Here is an 18,704-nt window from a genome sequence, read left to right as displayed (position 1 = left end):
CCACCAAAGACAGAACATCACCTTCCTGCTTTGTTACAGACTGTGTACTACTTTTGGACTAGACCTTATGTATAACATCACACCCTATTTTAAACTACAGGGTAGAGTTAGAAGACAACTTGGATTTAAGGTCGTCAGATGTGTAGGCCCACCCCAATATCTCAAACCTTACACCTCTCACTCACTGTAGAGGGTATCTTTTCTCACATCCGGGACTCAGTCCTGCTAGGAGCTGCTTTGAAATCATCACCTACCTTCAGATAAGAGCTACATGTCTGGGTTACTGACACTGAGAGTTAACTCAAGCTGCATTATTCCTTTCCAGAATATCTAATAATCGTTTTTCCTAATGGGACTTGTTCACAAAGGTAAATTGTGCAACAAGCTGTTTCTGTAACTCAATCTTGTAAAGATTAAATAAATTTTAACCTTGCTTTCACAAAGTAAACCTGTAAATTTCGCTTTTAAAATATGTCTTATATGTAAAAATACAAGATAATTTCCATATAAATTGGGATACTTGCAATTTTTACTGCAATTTAACTAGCTGATTAAGAAATTCTCTGTGGAGGCAGAATATAAATAGCAAATGAATGGGAATACAAACTTTCTTTTCACATGTGATTGCTTGAGTTTCGATTGTTATAAATATAATCTGGACCCTCAAAGTTTTTTCCTTCTTGAAATATACTCTTTCTTATTTTGAATTTAAAAATATACCGGAAAATTCAAGTTATCTTTTCCGTAGAGTCCCTTGAAGCGCAGGATAATTACAGACTCTCTGACAGAGTGCTATTTATGTCAAGGGAAAAGAGACTCATGTTAATCTATGTCATTCTTCCCTGCCTCTGATTCTGCAGAAGCTCTTGAGGACAGCATGACATGCTGACTCCAGGATAACTCCTGAGATCTGCCTGTGTTAGTGAAAGCAGTAGAAGCCTCACCACTTTTGTGGTACGCAGGCACAGCAGATTCATTTCCTACTTTTAGAGATGAAACCTCATTCCAGTACTGAATAACTAGCTTTAGATCCATCTCTGATATTCTCTTGTCATGTTTTAATATATTTCAGCTAATATATTTCCTAATATGGAAAAAACATAATAATTTTCTTCTTCAATATTTCTAGACTATCTACTTCAGGGTTCTGTTTCTGTTCCCGTAATGTGTTTTCCTTTAATATTGCCTGTACATTACCTTGCTCTGGCATAAGCTTTCATTTTATTGTTGCTTGTATGACTATGAGATGACTCATATGAAGTGGGTGTGGGGTGTCTATATTGAAAAGACAATGGAGAATTAAGCTACACAGCTTTGAAGACAAGTGGTAGTTGAGGGATCTTAAGTGTGGCATTTCCTCAAGGATCTCTTGTTTCCCATCTGCTTTGATGCACAGGTGGCACCTTTTGGCAAGATCAATTTTAATCATAGGGTAGAGTGCCATGAGTCTGATGATACTCAGCCATATCACTTATCCCTGTGTTTTGAGTTCTTTCCCTGCCCTGCATTAATCCTTGATGGAGATCTCCAGATGGGTAAATCAGAGCTGCCATGTCTTGAACCCTGGGAAAACAGAATGCTCATGGAGTTGTTGATCCAAGACAGTTCTCTAGTGAGTGTGTACCCACATACACAGGGAACACCCTGGGGGTGAAGTGACAGTAAGTCTTGGCATAATTTTGGAAAGTTTCACTTCCCTGTAAAGACTGGTGTCATGATGTTAGGAAAATGATTCAGCTTTTTATGTTGAACACCTTTATTGCTTGTGACATCTTAAAATTTCATGCTGGCTTTGAAATAACAAGTCATCCTCCTGCCCATGAGGCTTCATTACTGTAATTCCCAGAGCAGTGCTTGTAGCAGACCATTTCTGCAGTGTGCTCAGAAAACACTAAACTACAGCCTTATTCCTTCAAGTATCTGTGATTGCCTGATTAATTACTGGTTCGCTACAAAGCAGCAAGATTGATTTAATTGGCACAGTTGTACTCTTGTTGTTATTTTTCAGCTCAAAGTTGCCTTGAAAACTCAGCCTAATATGCAAATTGATACCAGCAACCTTTTGTTTCTCAAAGGCAGTGCTCATCAGCAGTTTACTGTGCAACCTTTGTATTAATATCCAAATCCTCCTCAGTCATTTTTCTTGCTGATAAAAGGTGTCGTAGTTTTAAGATATGTAAAACAATTATAAATAGAGAAAAATAAAACTGTTTTGAATTTCTGATACATAAATAATAAGCCAGAACTAGCTAAACAATTATTTTGAGGAGCACTGTAAATAATAGATCATGTTTGTAATGGACTCACAGGTACTCTCAAGGGTGAATTCTCAGGTGTTTAATAAAGACATGATCCTACACCTCTGCCTTTTTCTCAGTGGAAACCCTAATAATCTCTGCCTGCTACCTAAATGCCTGTTTAAAAAAAAAACTTCATATATCTGATATCTCCACCCCTGTGTCTAAAATGGTTGGAAATTAAAGTTTGAAAGTTCTTAGCAAGAAGAGCAGTTACACAAAACCAAGAGAACTGATCACATTGTTTCCTCGGGTAAAGGTGATTGATACAATATTTCCTATTGTTCTACAAGGATGTTTCCAAGAAAATCGTTTTTTGCTTCCAGATCATTGTATGCAAGAAAAAAGTAACATAGTGTTCAGACATTCAGCAACAAAGGCACTTCCTTGCAATACAAGTAGCAATAGGTGACAGAAACTTGATGGCACATTTTCCCCATAGTTTCCATCTCTCCCAGGTTCAGTTTGGGCTGGGTGTCATTCCGGAATGGAAGGCAAAGTAGTTTCTGGAAGTTATAGAATTTTTTTTGACATTAAACATGGAATGGCGTTGGTAGTAGAACAAAAGGGATTATAATTTAAAAGGATGGTGTCCATGGTGAGCCCTGCGATCCAGGCTTCTTTCCAGGAGGAAGCCTCCTCAAAATGTGGTTTTGGTGTCCATCCAGTCACACAAGAAGTCTGTATACTGGAATAGGTGGGAGGAGAAACCTACAAAAGAATTTAAAACAACAGAACATGGACAAGGGAAAAATAAGGTTGCCAAGGTCATGTAAATTTCTCTCTGTGCCTGAGCTTCTATGATTTCCATATGTACATGGGAATATTCTTATAGGTCCTAATAACAGTGCTAGATTAAAGGGTGAACACAGACACATTCAAAACATGAAACATATATTCCCTTGGTGGGACAGCACATTAGTGTGCTAAGAGCTAGAATTTGCTGAGAGAACACTTCAGGGAATACAACGACAAGCAGTGGTGATGGAAAACTAATTTTCAGATTTTGAGCATGTCTAGTTTGCATGTGTATGCAGTTTTTCATGTAGTAAGTCCCATCTGTGAAATAAGTAATATTCTACTGCTTATGAATGGCATTCAAATACCTTTTTTTTTCCTTTTTTTTGGATATTTTTGTCCTGTCTTGGTGTAGAAGTAATGAACAAAACTGCTAATGTTTAGATTCAGCAAAGCATATTATTAATTTTGAGAAAATGCAAAAGGGTTCTGGTTCAGTAAATATCTTTAGTATGTATCTAGTTTTCATTACACTGACAGTCTGAGATGCACTACACTGTCCTTATGGAACACTTCATTTATCTTTTCTGAACTGTATTTCCTACACAAGTGAGATCTTATTCTTAAAATGCCTTTGTGTACTAAAACATTTTAAGATACACTTCTTCCTATAACAAAAGGTCTGACATTTTTGTCTTTTGTTTGTTTTTCTAAAGCACTTTTGTGCAATGGAAAGTTTCACAAGCACTTGCAAGAAATTTTTGTTCCAATGGTTGTCCGCTACATTGATCTCATGGAATCATCAATTGCCCAGTCCATTCACAGAGGTCTTGAACAAGAGTCATGGCAACCTGTCAAGTAAGTGCTTTTTACAAAATCCTAACAAAGCACCTGCCTATAGCTTTCTATCTAATAAGGGGTTGTCCCCTGTTGTCCTCTAAATATTCTATTTTTTATTGTATTCCTACATTGTTATTTCTTCACAGGAGCATCACCAACAGTCTTCCTAATGTAGCTCTTCCAAAAGTTCCAAGTTTGCCTCTTAATCTTCCACAAATACCTAACTTTACCACACCAACCTGGATGACTTCTTTGTATGACTCCACGTGTGTATTCTTCAATAACTTTCTGACTGTATGTCAGCTCTGCATGGCCTTGCTAGTGTTCTGTGCAGCTGTATTTGGATTGCATGGTGTTTATCCTCTCTTAGCTGAAAATTGTCGTTTCTTGGGAGTGAGCCAAGCATGGACTGTTAGTGAGTTGCGCTTTCTAGTGCATTAAAGTGTAGCAGTCTTAAACCTGGTAACTTAGAAAATCAACTTGGCAAGGGTCTGCCATAGCAGGAATGATATTTAGTACTCTAAACAACCTAATGATTCTTTTGAATTAATAAGCAGTGGGGAACCTTTTGGATGATTGATTTTAGATTGTGGTTTTGTAAAATGAGGCAGCCCATTATATTTTTTGCATGGGTTTTATTAAATAATTTTATATTGGTTCTGAAAACCATTGATTATAAATATTGTCATCAGATTAAATATCCATGCTACAGGAAAATAGTAAAATATTAATAATTGTCAAGAATAGAAGTACATCCCTTTCTTTGTTTGCTTGAGAAAAAAAAAAATTCTTTCTGATTTTTCCCCCATATTTCAGTGCTTTATGGAAATATTCCATAGTTACAGGTCTGATTTCTGTGTGAGGACAAATTAATTATATGTTAGAGAAAGGCTCAAGAAACTAATTTTAGCAGAAGTTATATTAGGAAAGCATGAATGTGAATGACTTCAAAAAACACACATTCAAAGCACATTTGCTGATATAATTTCAAGACAAGTGTTGTCTTTTCAAGTTTTATGACAGACTCCTAAACAGCATTAGACCTATTTCTGCAAGAGTTAATACAGTCACAGAATACCATGTTAAAAGGCACCTCAAGGATCATCTCATCCAACTTTTCTTGGCAAAAGCATGGTCTAGGATGGCCTAGCACCCTGTCCAGACAAATTTTAAAAATATGCAATGTTGGGCAATCCACCATTTCCTCTGGGAGAGATTATTCCAATGGCTGATTGTCTTCATTGTGAAAAATTTCCTCTACTTTCTAATCAGAAACTCCCCAGAAGTAACTTGAACCCATTATCCCTTGTCTTTTTCATGTGACTCCTTGTAAAAAGGGAGTATTACGATTGTTGTTCTGCTGTTAATTCCCCTAAAAATTGACAGAATTCCTCTTAATCCTTGGCTTTGGTACCTTTTGTGTTTACTATAGTAATGCTAGGTTTCTCCTGATGTGCTTATGCAAGTCATTTCAGCTTTGAATACAAACTAATTGGCCTTCTGGAACTCAAATTCCTCTCTGTTATCCCAGGGTTTTCAAAGGTCACTTTTTTTTTTAAAGAATAGCTTTCAGAGAAGATTTGCTAATCTTGGATGTGCTCTTGTAGTCTGCTTTCTAGCAGCCCCATCCAGTAAAAATAAATTGTATAGATGAAATTTCATGTATTTTGAATACTGAATTTATAATTAATACAGGTTCTAGTTGGAGGATTATAGTGGTAGATCTTTCCTAAATGAAGGTTTTGGTGCAGCAATATATTCCTACACTCTGTTGTCAAACACATGCAAGGATAATAAAATTCAGTCATGGGCTCATGACCCTTGCACACATTCTTTTATTTAGTTTTATGGTATATATAGCACAGTATGCATGAAATCCTAAGCCAAACAGCTATGAAACCAGAGGTTTTCATAGCATTTGGTGAGCAGTGAGGTTGACACTGGTCATTCTGCTGCTTTTCAAGAGAAGTGGGGGTGGACAATGTCTCTTACTGTGACTGTGACTTTTGTAAGGCCATCATCCCCTTTCAGCCACCACACATAAGACTCAGGAAGAGATCTGCCATGGTGCTGACTCTGATGGAGGCATCTCTTCATGTTCTTTTCCCAAAACATAGAGCTTTGAGGTTATATTTATAAAATGTGTATGAATTGACAGTCTCTATTGCAGGCAGCATTAAGTTACCATTCTCAGAATGGTCATGTATTTGGGTAAAAAAAAACAAAAAAAAAAAAAAGTGCTGCAAGCCACTTGTTCCTCCCCCCATGCTAAGGAGTTTCCTTTTCTCTCCTGGTAATGGCGGCTCAGTTTCTCACAGAGGAAGTGGGTCACTTCCACTATTATGTAAAAGAAAGGAGGAGGGGGTTATTTTCTCCCTCTTCTCCCATCCTATCTTTTTCAAGGAGAACACACTTACTAGTTAACTTATTCTACAAGGAGTAACCCAGTACCTTTGTTCAAATGCCTGCTAAGCAAAACCCAGAGCTTCCACAGTTTACCCTTTCAATGTGATGAACAGCCCAGCTTAGATGGACTAGAGGGGTACACTGAATTATACATATAGTAAGCAGAGTCATCTAATTTAGCAGTGCAATTGGACTCCTTCTCTCCACTGCTTCCCCCAAGTCTTTCTTTCCCAATTCACTGTGCTTCCTCCACCTGGACACAAAACCAATGATTTGGCAAGAGGATGACTACGTTTATTACAGAGTTCTGCTGGACTTTCCTCTTTCTCTTTGAAAGTGATGATTTTGGTCAATTCATCATTATCAATTTGAATTACACAATAAAGAATCTAGATTCAAAAAGAATGAGAGTGAGTAGTCTGTAAGCCAACTGTGTTAAAGGTTTGCTGAAGCCCTGTGTCTCTTTTATCTCTAATAGAAAGAGATTTATTATTCTCCGAAATTTACTAATGTTTGTGTCCATGCTCTCAAGCTCATGTTTAAGTATATTCATATTCAATAGAGCTACTATGTGCCTATCTAAGAATTTTACTGAAGAGAAAGAAGTGAAAATATATTCACAGTTGGACATCCATTTGTGTGCTTTATTGATGAAGATAGATTTTCCCCATTTTCACTTTAAAGTTGCTACAATTCCCTTGAACATTACTAGCAAAGATTATTTATATTTTTTTAAGTAATTGTTTCTTTATTTTGTCCTTGATCATTTCTTTTGGAGGAATAATTACATGCTACTTATAACTGCATTTAGAAAAATCGTTACCTTTTTTCCACTTCTTTTTAGGCATTGGAAAGTGAGATATGAAAAGGGGAAATTGTTATAAGTAGTAGTCTCTTTTTCTTGATTGGTCTCTAGAGAAGGTAACTCAGAGGACACATTGGCTAGACATACAGAGCACTGTGAATTACTCTTCCATTTGGCTGAAGATAATCTTAAAGAGGAAAAATGTTTGAATATTCTGTAAAAGCTTTCAGTCAGCCACAATGAGGAGTTTTCCTCACTTATTCATTAACTAAAATATACTATTTTAAATTGCTTTTCATATTTTAAATATGATTTTTTTTTGCATCTTTTGGACCTGGATTTTAACTTAGATATGTGGGTGATTTTAATTGTTTATGGTTTAATTTATAGATTATTCTTTTCAGTGAAGACATAGCATAGTGTCACTAACCATAATACACATCTGAGTTTGTCTGTTGCCATCTGGTACCAATCTAAAACATCAGCTTCAGGAAAATTCAAGGCTGGGGAAACCTGGAATAAGATGTATGCTTATAAGAGAATAGTCCTGTCTTGTCTTCCACCCAGAAGAAGCAAAATCAAAGGAAATGTGTCATCTATATTCTTGCTGCTATGGCTCAGCTATAATGAGTGCCAAGAGGGACAAGGCTGGAGCAGTCACAGTGCTCCAATAGTGATGTAGAGGGAGTTGGTCTGAATATGTCTGAGCTCCTGTGCTGGGCCCCTCTGTGTCTGTGAGTGCTGAATGAGTCAGGAGTCCATCTCTCATCTCTGTCCTGAGGGGGTGTATCTGCAGTGCCACATCTGTTCCTGTCATAGAGCTTATCTCCTGTACAGTGGTAGGAGGCCATGGCCTGCATTTCCAAGGATGGGTATTTAAAAGTATAGCCATAGGACTGGTGGCATAGTGAAATCTGGCTGATCTGCTTTCTATGGAATAAGGAGTTTTGAATAGCTAAGTCCTATTGAGCATTCTGGAAGACAGATTTATATTGTGGGGCAAATTTCATTCCTTCCAAAAATACTAATATGCAGTAAGAAAGAAGACTCAAGAAACTTGTTTTGGTTGCTTGATCCTTAGGTTGTTGTCTCACTCTTGAGCTAAGAGGAGTCATGGGGTAGCTCTGTCCCTCATATCTTTGGGGGACTTTGCACTAACTGATGCTTGGAAAAGTTCTGCTCCATCTTCCACCTCATGTGCTTGTGAAAAGTAGAGAGATGGGACTGAGTGCATCTGACACTGAAATTACTGAAAATACTGTTCTGTTGAAGAAATTCTCAGTTGATTTCCTAAGCCCTGAACATATATTTTGAGGCAGCATAAAAAATGAAAAGCTGGAGCGCAGAAGCTGGGGGCTCACAAGAGATGTAATGCTTGTGCCATGTTCTGTAAGACACTAGTGAGTAGGATCTCAGTAGTAACCTTAAAAAAAATTAGAGTAATTTGTAAAATGACCATCCCTGTCCTTGGTAGATTATAGAAGAATTGAAACCAGCTGCTTTTGAATCTTTTGATTGATTGATAATATTCTTAGATATTTAATGCTTATATTTTCATATCCCAAGCCACCCTACAGAGTTTCATATGTAGGCAAGAAATTATTTATGCTACATCTTCTCTGGAGTCATGTGTGGGAGTATCTTGCAGCCAGTGTACTTTATTAATGGACTGTTTGACTAATTGCTACTGCTTAGTTACCTGGCAAGCCCAGTGGGAAGCTGCCTCTTTCAGGTGTCAGTGGATAAGTGAATTATGGCTGCATGCATCTCCTAGATTTGATATGCTGCAGGTTCTTGGAGAAACATTATGTCTTGGATCTCTTTTTTTGCTGTGTTCAGTATGACACAAGGCATAAAGTCATAAAATAGTTTAAAATGGGCCTCTGGAGATACCTGGTCCACTCTCCCAGTCAAAGTGTGACCAAATGCAAAGTTAAATTCCCATTAGAAAAAATGGCTATAACAGGATGTGCATTATATTTGCCTCTTTGAATTCTCATACTGCCATGATCTGATTAATAAGAATGGACAACTAGACAGTACCTGAAAGGTTTAGTTTTGGCCAGCAAAGTAGTAGAGTTTGTGCTTAATTTTAAAACTATGGATAACTATTATAATTCTTAAAGAAAGAATGTCAGTTCTGGTTCCTGATAGAGCAGTATTATTCCCTTCTTTAGACTGAAGTAGCTTTAACACGCACATTCAGATAAAAACTTTTCAATAGCCAAGAATATATTCTGTCCCTTCACAAAAAAAAAAAAAAAGGTTCTCAAATTATGGACACAGATTCAGTCTTGATTTGAATGCAGGAATAAATGTTTAGTTCCTTGCAGCATTTAGCAGACAGATTAGACTGTTGTGTTTGGATTTGAGAACCAGGAATAAACAATTTCTGTTGTAGCACTTCCTTTCCTCATCTTATTAGTATAATATGTTAATCAAATTCAAATGTCATTGGACAATGCTGAGTAAAAAATTGAGGGATGAAAACTCAAAATTATATGAAAAAAGAAGAAATGAATTAGTGTTTCTCACAGAATGAATTCGTCCACAAACCTGTGCCCATAATTTAATTTATTATAACTGTGAAACGTAATTTGGTAGTCTAATTAAATAAAATTAAGTGGTTACTTAGTGGTTAATGTAGTAGTAAACAAAGTAGGAAATGTGCATAAAACTACATTTATGTTATTATGAATGCATTAGTCCTCCTGAGTCCTAAAGAATTTTTTTTTAATTCTATCAGGTGAAAAAGAAACAACTGTGGGAGAATAAAAAATGGTTAAATTTTATGATCTGATGGTGGAACTGATTAGTTTTGTTTCTTGAGAAAGTTTGGCTTGTTTTCTAGAGAATGTGTTTTTATCAACAATTATATAAATACTGAGATTGTCCCATTTCTGTCCCCATGTGATTTGTCTTACTCTTTCACCCCAATCATCTCAAAACTTGATTTAGTCACCTTTGAATCAGATAAGGTCTAAACAAAACATCTACAGCGTCACTCACTGTCAGCATACACAGCAGATGCAATGATATCTTCAATATTTGCTTGTCATACAACTCAAAAGCAGTCTAACAGGATTATAAATTTTCCAGAAGCCTTGGTTGTGTTTTTCTTTTTATTCCTAATTAAACTTAGTGATGTATGAAAGTGGTCCCTGAACAGGTAGAACCCCTGTGCAAGTTGTAACCTTAGCACTCCCATGGGCCTTTTTCCTGTTTCTGCTGTTTTCTTTCAGGACCACAATACGATACAAAATTAAGTTACTGTGTAACCTAAGTGGGGAGAATGTAGTATCTAAAAAGCCTAAACTTAGAAGTGTGTCGGAGCTGTGGAATATCCTGCTTTGCAGCATGGATGTCCAAACGTGCAGCACTGAAAGAGGAGCCTGGTGGCTCAGAGCATCCTTTCCCTTGGGCAGGAAGGGACTGAAGGGAAGGCAGCTGCTGCTCCCAGCCTGTCCCCTCGCCTGGCCCGAGGGCAGCCTGAAGCTGAGGAGCAAGGGGCACATGGGTGTGTCTGGAAGGGAGGGATGCAGGTGTGAGAGTGAAGCTGACCGCATCCCTGCTGCCGCTTCAGAGCCCTGAACATGAGCTGTGCTTCAGTTCACCTCGCTGCCTCGGCTAACCCGGTGTGACCCACTGGTGGTGCTCCTGTCTGAGGTGGTCAGATATTACAGGTCCTTTCTGGTTGTTTCATTTGGTTCTGAATCTGACCCTGCTCTGTCCTGAGCACAATCAGTGCTCACTGATTCCTTCCATGAGAGCCGGAGTCACTTAACACTTTGATAATTCTGTTCTTTAGTCATAAAGCGGAAGAAAACAACGATAGTTGTGATATACTTAAACTGTTTGGATCTGAACTGGGACTGTCAGGCTGAGTTTTGGTTGCTTGTGTTACTCACATCCTGGAATTCAATGTTGCATACTATACACTAATCATGAACGGTAACTCAGGCATTGCAGTACAACACATCATGAAAATGTAATTAATCTCTATTGACAGTGAAAGTGTAAATGAACTTAACTGCTTACTTTAGCTTTAAGTTGCTGCATTTTACCACAAGCAATTGTATTTAAATTTAGCAATCAAATCAGGGTGGAAGAACTTTAATACATTGTGGACAATCTGAGATGGCATAGAGCCATATTAATCTGCTGGTTTTGTTTGTACACAAATTTCTTTGCATAGTTTCTCTTCTCTTTTTTTCCCACCCAGATCTGATGCTATTCCCCCAGTTAGAATTCATGAGTATTTATCAAGGGACTATATGTCTGGTTATCTCTTTTAAAATATCACTTCTAGCATCTTCATTTCTTTGGTAGACTTACTGACCAGAGTTATGAAGGCAAGAAAACATATGCAGAGTCTTCACTATACTGAAAATATCCTTACTCTTCCTGTATCCTGTATTTTATTATCTCGATCTGAGAGTTGAGCTATTTAATTTTCCATGCTCCCCAGCATCCCTTCTACCTCCCTATCCTGCCATATTTCTCAGCTAACAAATGAGAAATCATTGACTTTTTTCACCCTAAGGGGATATATTTTAAGTTTCTCACTACCATTTTCATGATTTTTAAACAAGAGCAGCTGTGCTAAAAGATTCAGGGAAATGAAGGAGGAAGGTGGTATGATAAGGAAATCTTATTACCTTAATTATGTGGCAACTGGGATAGACATCCATACATTTATCTTCTGTTTCTTGGGGGCTTTGTTTTATTTTGTTTCTTATAGCAATGGATCGGCTACATCAGAAGATCTTTTCTGGAAACTGGATGCTCTGCAGATGTTTGTTTTTGATCTTCACTGGCCAGAACCAGAATTTGCCCGCCATTTAGAGCAGAGACTTAAACTCATGGCCACTGACATGATAGAAGCCTGTGTTAAAAGGTACAGTTGAAATGATCACTTAAAAGTTGGGAGTGATTTGAAAATTAACACAGGAGGGCTCATGCTGCCTTGCAGAGATATATCTATTCCAGAATCCTGTCACAGGAATCAGGGCAATTCTAAAGAGAGCATGACTTGTGTTTATTTCCAGCATCTGGCAATCAGCAATTTGGGAACATCTAGGAAATACAAAGGAGAATTTCTCTATCTGCTGTTAATAGACCCTTGGAAGTGAATAAAGCAAGTTTTTTTTTTTCTGTTCCATATTAGTGGCCAATATTAACAGAACTCAGAATTCTGATAGAAGAATTCTTTCTCTTTTTGGACATTTCCCTCCCCCTTTACTACATTATTCTTCAAGTTCAGTTAATAGTATTATTTAATTTGTCAATTTTAGAGTACTGTCTCTAAAAAAGATATTACAAACTATAGAGTATACAACATTTACACATTTATGCAACAAACAAGGCTGGCTCGTAGTCATCCAAGTGAAGCTAAATTTTGTAGTGCTAAACTTCTGAAAATTACAGAAAATGTAGTGTAGTTTTCCTTTGAGCTGTATCTTAGCATTATTAGTATGTTCTTTTAAACTAATTATAGGTGATCTGAAAAGACCTCTGCCATAGCTTTCAGTAAATATCACTGAGTTTAGAAGAAATATCTGTATGTCTAGAAAATTTACAGAGGTCTACAATTGGGTGCTTCAGAAAACTTAATCTGGGATTTTTAAAAAAAATAATAGAATGGGGACAATAAATTTTTTAGATAACTTGTGTTAAACATAAAACGTACAATATTTATAAGAAAGGCTAAACAAGCAGAGAATCCTTACAGATGACACAGTATTGAATAATTTTCTCTAAACACAGGAGGAAAAAGTAGAACCTCAGGCTAGGGATATGAGCCCGTTGCTAGAGTGATGAAATCACGATTAAAAATCCAGAAACATTTAAAAGAACTTTTCTATTTGATTATGAAAGGGGAGTGATACAGGGAATGGAATAAAAGTTAAAGATCTAACAAAGAAAGGTAAGAAACACTAAAATTAAAGCAATCCATCTGTTCTAAGCAACTTGGCATAGAAGCTCAGTCAATTACAGTTATCTAAGAAATCTCAGAAAAATGTTGAAATCTTAAAGGACTGGAAGACTACTAGTATAATCTTAGTCTAATCAAACATAGAAAGAGTAGCAGAGATTCAATGCTACTAATACATGGATTATATTGATTTTGAGCCAGAAAAAAAACAACAAACTTTATTGTCTTATTTACAGGACTATAAAATATATTGATATTTTAGTCTTAATATATAACATACCAGTCTTAATATACTATTTATTTTTTTGTGTGGTCAAAGATACTATATGTCAGGTAATAAAGATTAGAGTAGAAACTCATAAAAAATGATGGAATTCTTCTGTTATCATTCTTGTGATATTGATATGATCTTAAGAATTTTTAAAATGGAAATAGGATTCTTCTGTTCCCATCTTCTGAAAATACTGTGTGAATTTTTGGTACCCACATTAAAAAATAAGAGTTAAAATATTTTGTCTTTAGATCTGTTGAAGTATAGTTTATCTGAGTGACAATGCTCCTTATTTACACTGATGTGAGAAGAAAATAGGGGGTTTATATGATGTATCTCCTGTTATGTCTTAATTTTCAATATAAATATTAATATACTCTTAATATTAAACTCATTTTCTATTTTAAAACTCTCTTTCCATTAAAGCCAGAAGAGGATTTTTTCATTACATTTCTTAGAAGGAGTCATTTTATACATTTAAATGCATTTTAGCATAGAAAAGCTGGAAAATAAGGGGTATTTTCAATGCATTAAATTAAATTGAATACAAGGAAACATATTGTTATCTAGAAATAAAGAAGATAATACTTTTATTGTTCAACTGAATTCACTGAAGAAGTGCAGAACCTTGAGATTACCATCAATGCAATTGTTTATTGAAAGGTTGATATTCTGAATTCACAGAATTTTCATTCTAAAATGTTCTCATGCCTATGTACATCGTTAAGCCAACATGTTCAGTAAGATGTATACACGTTTACTGTGTTGTTCAGAATTATCAGAAATACTCATATTCCAAATTGTGTTTGAATAAACAGAACAAGAATTGCATTTGAACTGAAGCTGCAAAAGACAAACAAATCAACAGACTTGCGTATCCCTTCTTATCTGTGTACAATGTTTAACGTCCTAGTTGATGCCAAGAAACAGACAGCTAAACTCTGCATACTGGATGGGGGGCAAGAGGTAAGTGGAATTTTTTGTGTTTAATTCCTATGATTGGTTGATCTGAAACATCTCATACTACAGACTGTCCTTAGATTAATTTCAAGCTAGGTGAGATGCACCACATAGCTCTGTTGGTACAGAAGTGTGCATCAGCTGATCCCTATAAGCATCATGCAAGACACAACCCCTCATCTTCCACCAGAGAGCACGCAGAGTGCTTCTGTAATTTGTTTGCTTTGACCTATGAATCTGTTGAACATTCAGAGGATTTCTTGACTCGCAGCCCCTCCAGGAATTTCTCTCTGGTTGCAACAGAAAAAGAGCCCACTTCACAGGACTCCTTTGTAATTGTAAAACAGAGCCAAAATATTGTCCTTTGCAGACAGGTTTTAATTTAATAAGGTTTGGTTTTAAATGGATTATAGACCCAGTATTCATGGCTAGGAATATACTGAAAATAGAGGAAAGAAATAATCAGGTAATTTAATGGGGTTTTTTAATTTGGGCTCCAAGGACAGGGACCATTTTGGCAGTAGTCTGCTGCCAGGACTGTAAATACTCCACAGCAGAGCACTGATGTGCTTTTGAAGGATATGTAAACTTCGTTGACTTCTGTCACTCTCGTGTTGTCACTCTCAGCAGGAATAATCTGTGAAATTAAAAGGGGCTGCTATGTAGATTGGTGAGACCACCAGCAAAAAATCAAAACTGTTCTTTCTATACTAATGCATTAGCATGTAATTTGGTTTGTAATTTGTTTGATTTGGTTTTGGAGAGACAGTAAAAACATTTTTCAGAATTTGGCAACAAAAAATGGGCGTCTGCTTTAGGCAGCTTCACAATTGCACTATTTGGACATTTTTTTTCAGTTGATTTTTGCATTTCTATACTGTATTCTTCATTTCATTGACTGATTTTTTCAAGTGAGCATATTCTATGTAATTGTCTTTTCTTTTCCTGATTCAATGAGACATTCATCATTTTCCTGTTATACCCTGTCATCTTTATTTTTCCTTTTGGTTTTCCGTGACATGAACCAGTTTGCTAGTCAATGGGTAAGTGTCTTTTCATTGTTTTTTAATTTGCATTCTTTTTCATTGAATATTTACAGCCACTTTTTATATTACATGGTAATATGCTTTTCGTGTTAATTTGTTAGCCAGAATTCCTTCATGGTCTGACTGTGCAACAGCCTGATCATCAGCTTCTCAGTCCTTGTTCATCCTCCAGGGTGATTCCAGATGAAGTCTTCACTTTTCTGCTTTTCAGACTCAGTGTCCTGTCTTACCAGATCACAAAGTTTTGGATTCTCATCAGAAGGAAACCACAACTATCAACTCTGTCTGAGCTGATGCTGCCATTTCACCTTCCATGTGTGTACAAGCAGTAACCTGCAAGCACACACGTGCACATGCTGCTCTGGGGACAGGCAATAGCAAATAGTAAATATCCCTGTAGTGAGCTGCAGACAGATGGAATAATCCACTTTTCCAGGATGTGCCTTTCTTTTGCCTCTCTGGGTTATGCCTCCTGCACTGTCAGCCAGTCCCCAGCCAAAGCTCAGCCAACTTCTTAAAGCCCAGAGTCAAATTATCTTCCACAAGGATCTGAAGTTTTGTTTTGCTGAGGGCGACTGTTCTAGTGGAAATTAGCACTGGAGAGGAGTGGGTTGGAGTATTTATGATCTCATGGTATTCACAGTAAATCGTGAAAAAAAACCCAGATTAATGTAATTTAAAAATTGTTTCTGAAGAAATGTCATGGTTTTGAAGCCATGTTGTGGTTTTTGAAAAGCTTGATTCAGTTCTTTTTTCACCTTGTTCAGAGTGAAGTTACTGCTTATACTGCGTTTCTACAAAATTATATTTGCTTTGTGGTGAGAAAAAAGATAAATACAAGAAAAAACAAAAAAAAAATAGGAACTGATCTTACATAGATAGATATATTAATTTAATGTACTGTGAAGATTAAGTTGCAGATACTTTCTGGGAGGGACAAATGATTTTTTGTGGATCGCAGGAGTATATATAGTTTTGGCATTCATCAGTGGGAGAATAATTGTTTATTGTTTCCAGACAGTAAAAAAGCATTGCCTTCTGAAGGCTTTTAAGCAACAGACACAGACACAGTTTGGGGTTATTAGACCCCTTAGCAGATCAAGACAATATTTTATTGGTCAAGACATAAATATGGTTGGAATATAATATATATGAAAATGTAGAAAGTTCTTTGATGTATTTCCAATAAGCTCTTTTGCACTGTTAAAGTGTGAATGCAGCTGTCTGAGTTGTGTATTTACATTTTTCAAGTGTTTTTAAACTTTAAATTAAAAACAAAAATTGACATTTGGTGTTCAAACCTGTAGCAGACAAATATATGTGGGCAAACACATCTCATAGTTTTATTCTCTCTTAACTTAAACCCAAGTTCAATATCTGTGCTTATTAGAAAATCATTCCTAAAAATATTCAGCAGATCAGAATTAATGTTTTGATTTGCATGGCGACTCTAAAACATGAAAAATAGCCTTTAAAACTTGGTATTCTGAAAACTATTCAGCTGGCAGCTGCTAAGTTAGGCTAATGTTTATGCTGACCTCAGTACTTTTACTCCAAGCATTATGCTGTTAGCTGTTCCAAGTAGCCTTGAACTAGGAAGATAGGGTTAGTCTTTACAAGTCACATTTTCTGTGAAGTGGCTATTGGGGACAGTCTTTGCTGTCAGATAAATGTTTCTAAAGGAAGAATTACTGTTTAAATTGATGTGTCTCCTTGACAGAATGGGATCCCTAGTTCCTGTTAATTTCAGAAGGGAGCTCGGTAGGATTATCTTAAAAGTCTTTCAGATTTATTTTAAAAGCATTTACTTAAAGGCACCTTCTTTATGAAAAAGCAAAAGAAAACGTCTACGGAGAATGAAGTCTGTTTTACTATGCCTTCTATGGCCTATTAATTTGTTACCATCTATTCTCCTTTGTTGATGAAATTTTAATTTTGCCCTTGCTTGAGCATATTGTAAGATTTGTATAAACTGAAGCTCACTGTGCTAACAGAAAGGCTCTTTCAGGATGAACAATTGGAGCTCATTTTATTTCTAGAGGACATTTAAAATAACTTATGAATGAGAGTTGTCAGACATGAAATGCTGTATTAATTAAATCTTATTCTAGTCTTTTTGCTTCTCCAGCTAAACCAACCCTTTAGAAAAAAATACATGGCCACCTTAATTATATAGGAGAAGACAAAAACTATCCTTCACATTCCTTCGCCTGAATAAGTATAAGAACTCAATTCATCTAAATAATAACCCCATTAGCTGCTTAACTCAACAGTGTACATGGGAAAATTTTCAACACAGAATGTAAGAAACTGTTGATGGGGTGGATCATTTTCAAGGGTTTGTTCTTCTGATGTTCAAAATGATAATTTTAAGTAAATCTGATCTGGCAGGGTTATCAGCTTTGCACCATTTATGACTTACGACAAAAGTGTGTTTTCATATACATGTTAATGCTTTTTTATCTTTTGAATTACAGCAACAATACCATTCAAAAATAGATGACTTGGTTGACGAAACTGTTAAAGAAATTATTTCACTTCTTGTTTCAAAGGTAAAGCTATTTACATTTTATTTTAGAATACAGCATAAAATGGTTGAACTTTGGAGATGTATTCAAAAATCACACCGTTTTTCTATACACAGGAAAATTGTGGGGGACAACATGATTTGTAAATACTACTTGTGCAAATAATTACATTTTATAACAATTGAGTAAACAATTTCTGTTCAGCCTGCTACTGAGATAAGTTTGTCTTTTGTGTTTCTGTTGTAGATAGGAATTGCTAGAGGCTAGTAGAACTGGTGGGACTAAATTTTGTCAGTATTGTCTTACTTAATACCCTGTGTTATTTTTTGTTTAATTTTCTACATGAGAACTTTCTTCCCATCATTTAGTATTTAAATTTCGTATTTAGAGGTGGACAATATCCAGAGTTTCAGTTTAACGTCTTAATGAGATTTTGGTCCACAAACCACCTAATTAAAAATATTTTATACGTTTTTGTTTCTCAAAATTGATTTTTTTAGGCTTTTATATTTAAAAATAAAATGTGTTTTGCCACAATAAAAGGACTTGGAAAATAAGTGAAGGAAACTTAAACAATGTCTTGTCTTTCTGTCAAACCTCTATCCAGTAGAAGTCTTAAGTGATTGATATAAAAAAACAAGTTTCCATCTCAAATAGTTTGAAGGACACAACAAATAATGATAGAAAAGAAAGATTTTGTAAGAAGTTTTGTTATCTCTACATTGAAAACTACCCACAAATATCTGATTTTCAAAGTAGGATAAATAAGCCATATATTTACAATTTGTGAGTTAGTGACAAAAAGTAAGACTCTGGTTATATTTTCATCAAGCCTTTATTTTTACCTGTCACAGCTTACTGGGGGGGATGGGGATAGG

At 36.0% G+C, this 18,704-nt stretch overlaps 1 protein-coding gene across 10 annotated transcripts in view; it reads left to right on the top strand.

The window, feature by feature from the left end:
- The window catches only part of CADPS2 (calcium dependent secretion activator 2), a 282,371-nt gene that overhangs the window by 230,354 nt on the left and 33,313 nt on the right, over positions 1-18,704 (top strand). For 4 of the 10 annotated variants that reach the window (XM_088054885.1, XM_088054889.1, XM_088054883.1 and 1 more), the window contains 6 exons: positions 3,752-3,893; positions 4,022-4,141; positions 11,828-11,983; positions 14,111-14,258; positions 15,281-15,295; positions 17,776-17,850. In XM_088054885.1, coding sequence (XP_087911011.1) covers positions 3,752-3,893; positions 4,022-4,141; positions 11,828-11,983; positions 14,111-14,258; positions 15,281-15,295; positions 17,776-17,850 — 656 coding nt within the window. The remainder of the gene's footprint in view (positions 1-3,751; positions 3,894-4,021; positions 4,142-11,827; positions 11,984-14,110; positions 14,259-15,280; positions 15,296-17,775; positions 17,851-18,704) is intronic. The other 6 variants (XM_005519232.2, XM_088054887.1, XM_088054886.1 and 3 more) reach the window with 3 other exon arrangements.

Source organism: Pseudopodoces humilis, chromosome 5, assembly GCF_049639895.1.
Source record: "Pseudopodoces humilis isolate 2021_Gansu_Grassland_sample_001 chromosome 5, ASM4963989v1, whole genome shotgun sequence".
Classification (NCBI taxonomy): Eukaryota; Metazoa; Chordata; class Aves; order Passeriformes; family Paridae; genus Pseudopodoces; species Pseudopodoces humilis.
Note: the sequence above shows the minus strand (reverse complement) of the source record. Positions and strands in the feature narration are given on the sequence as shown.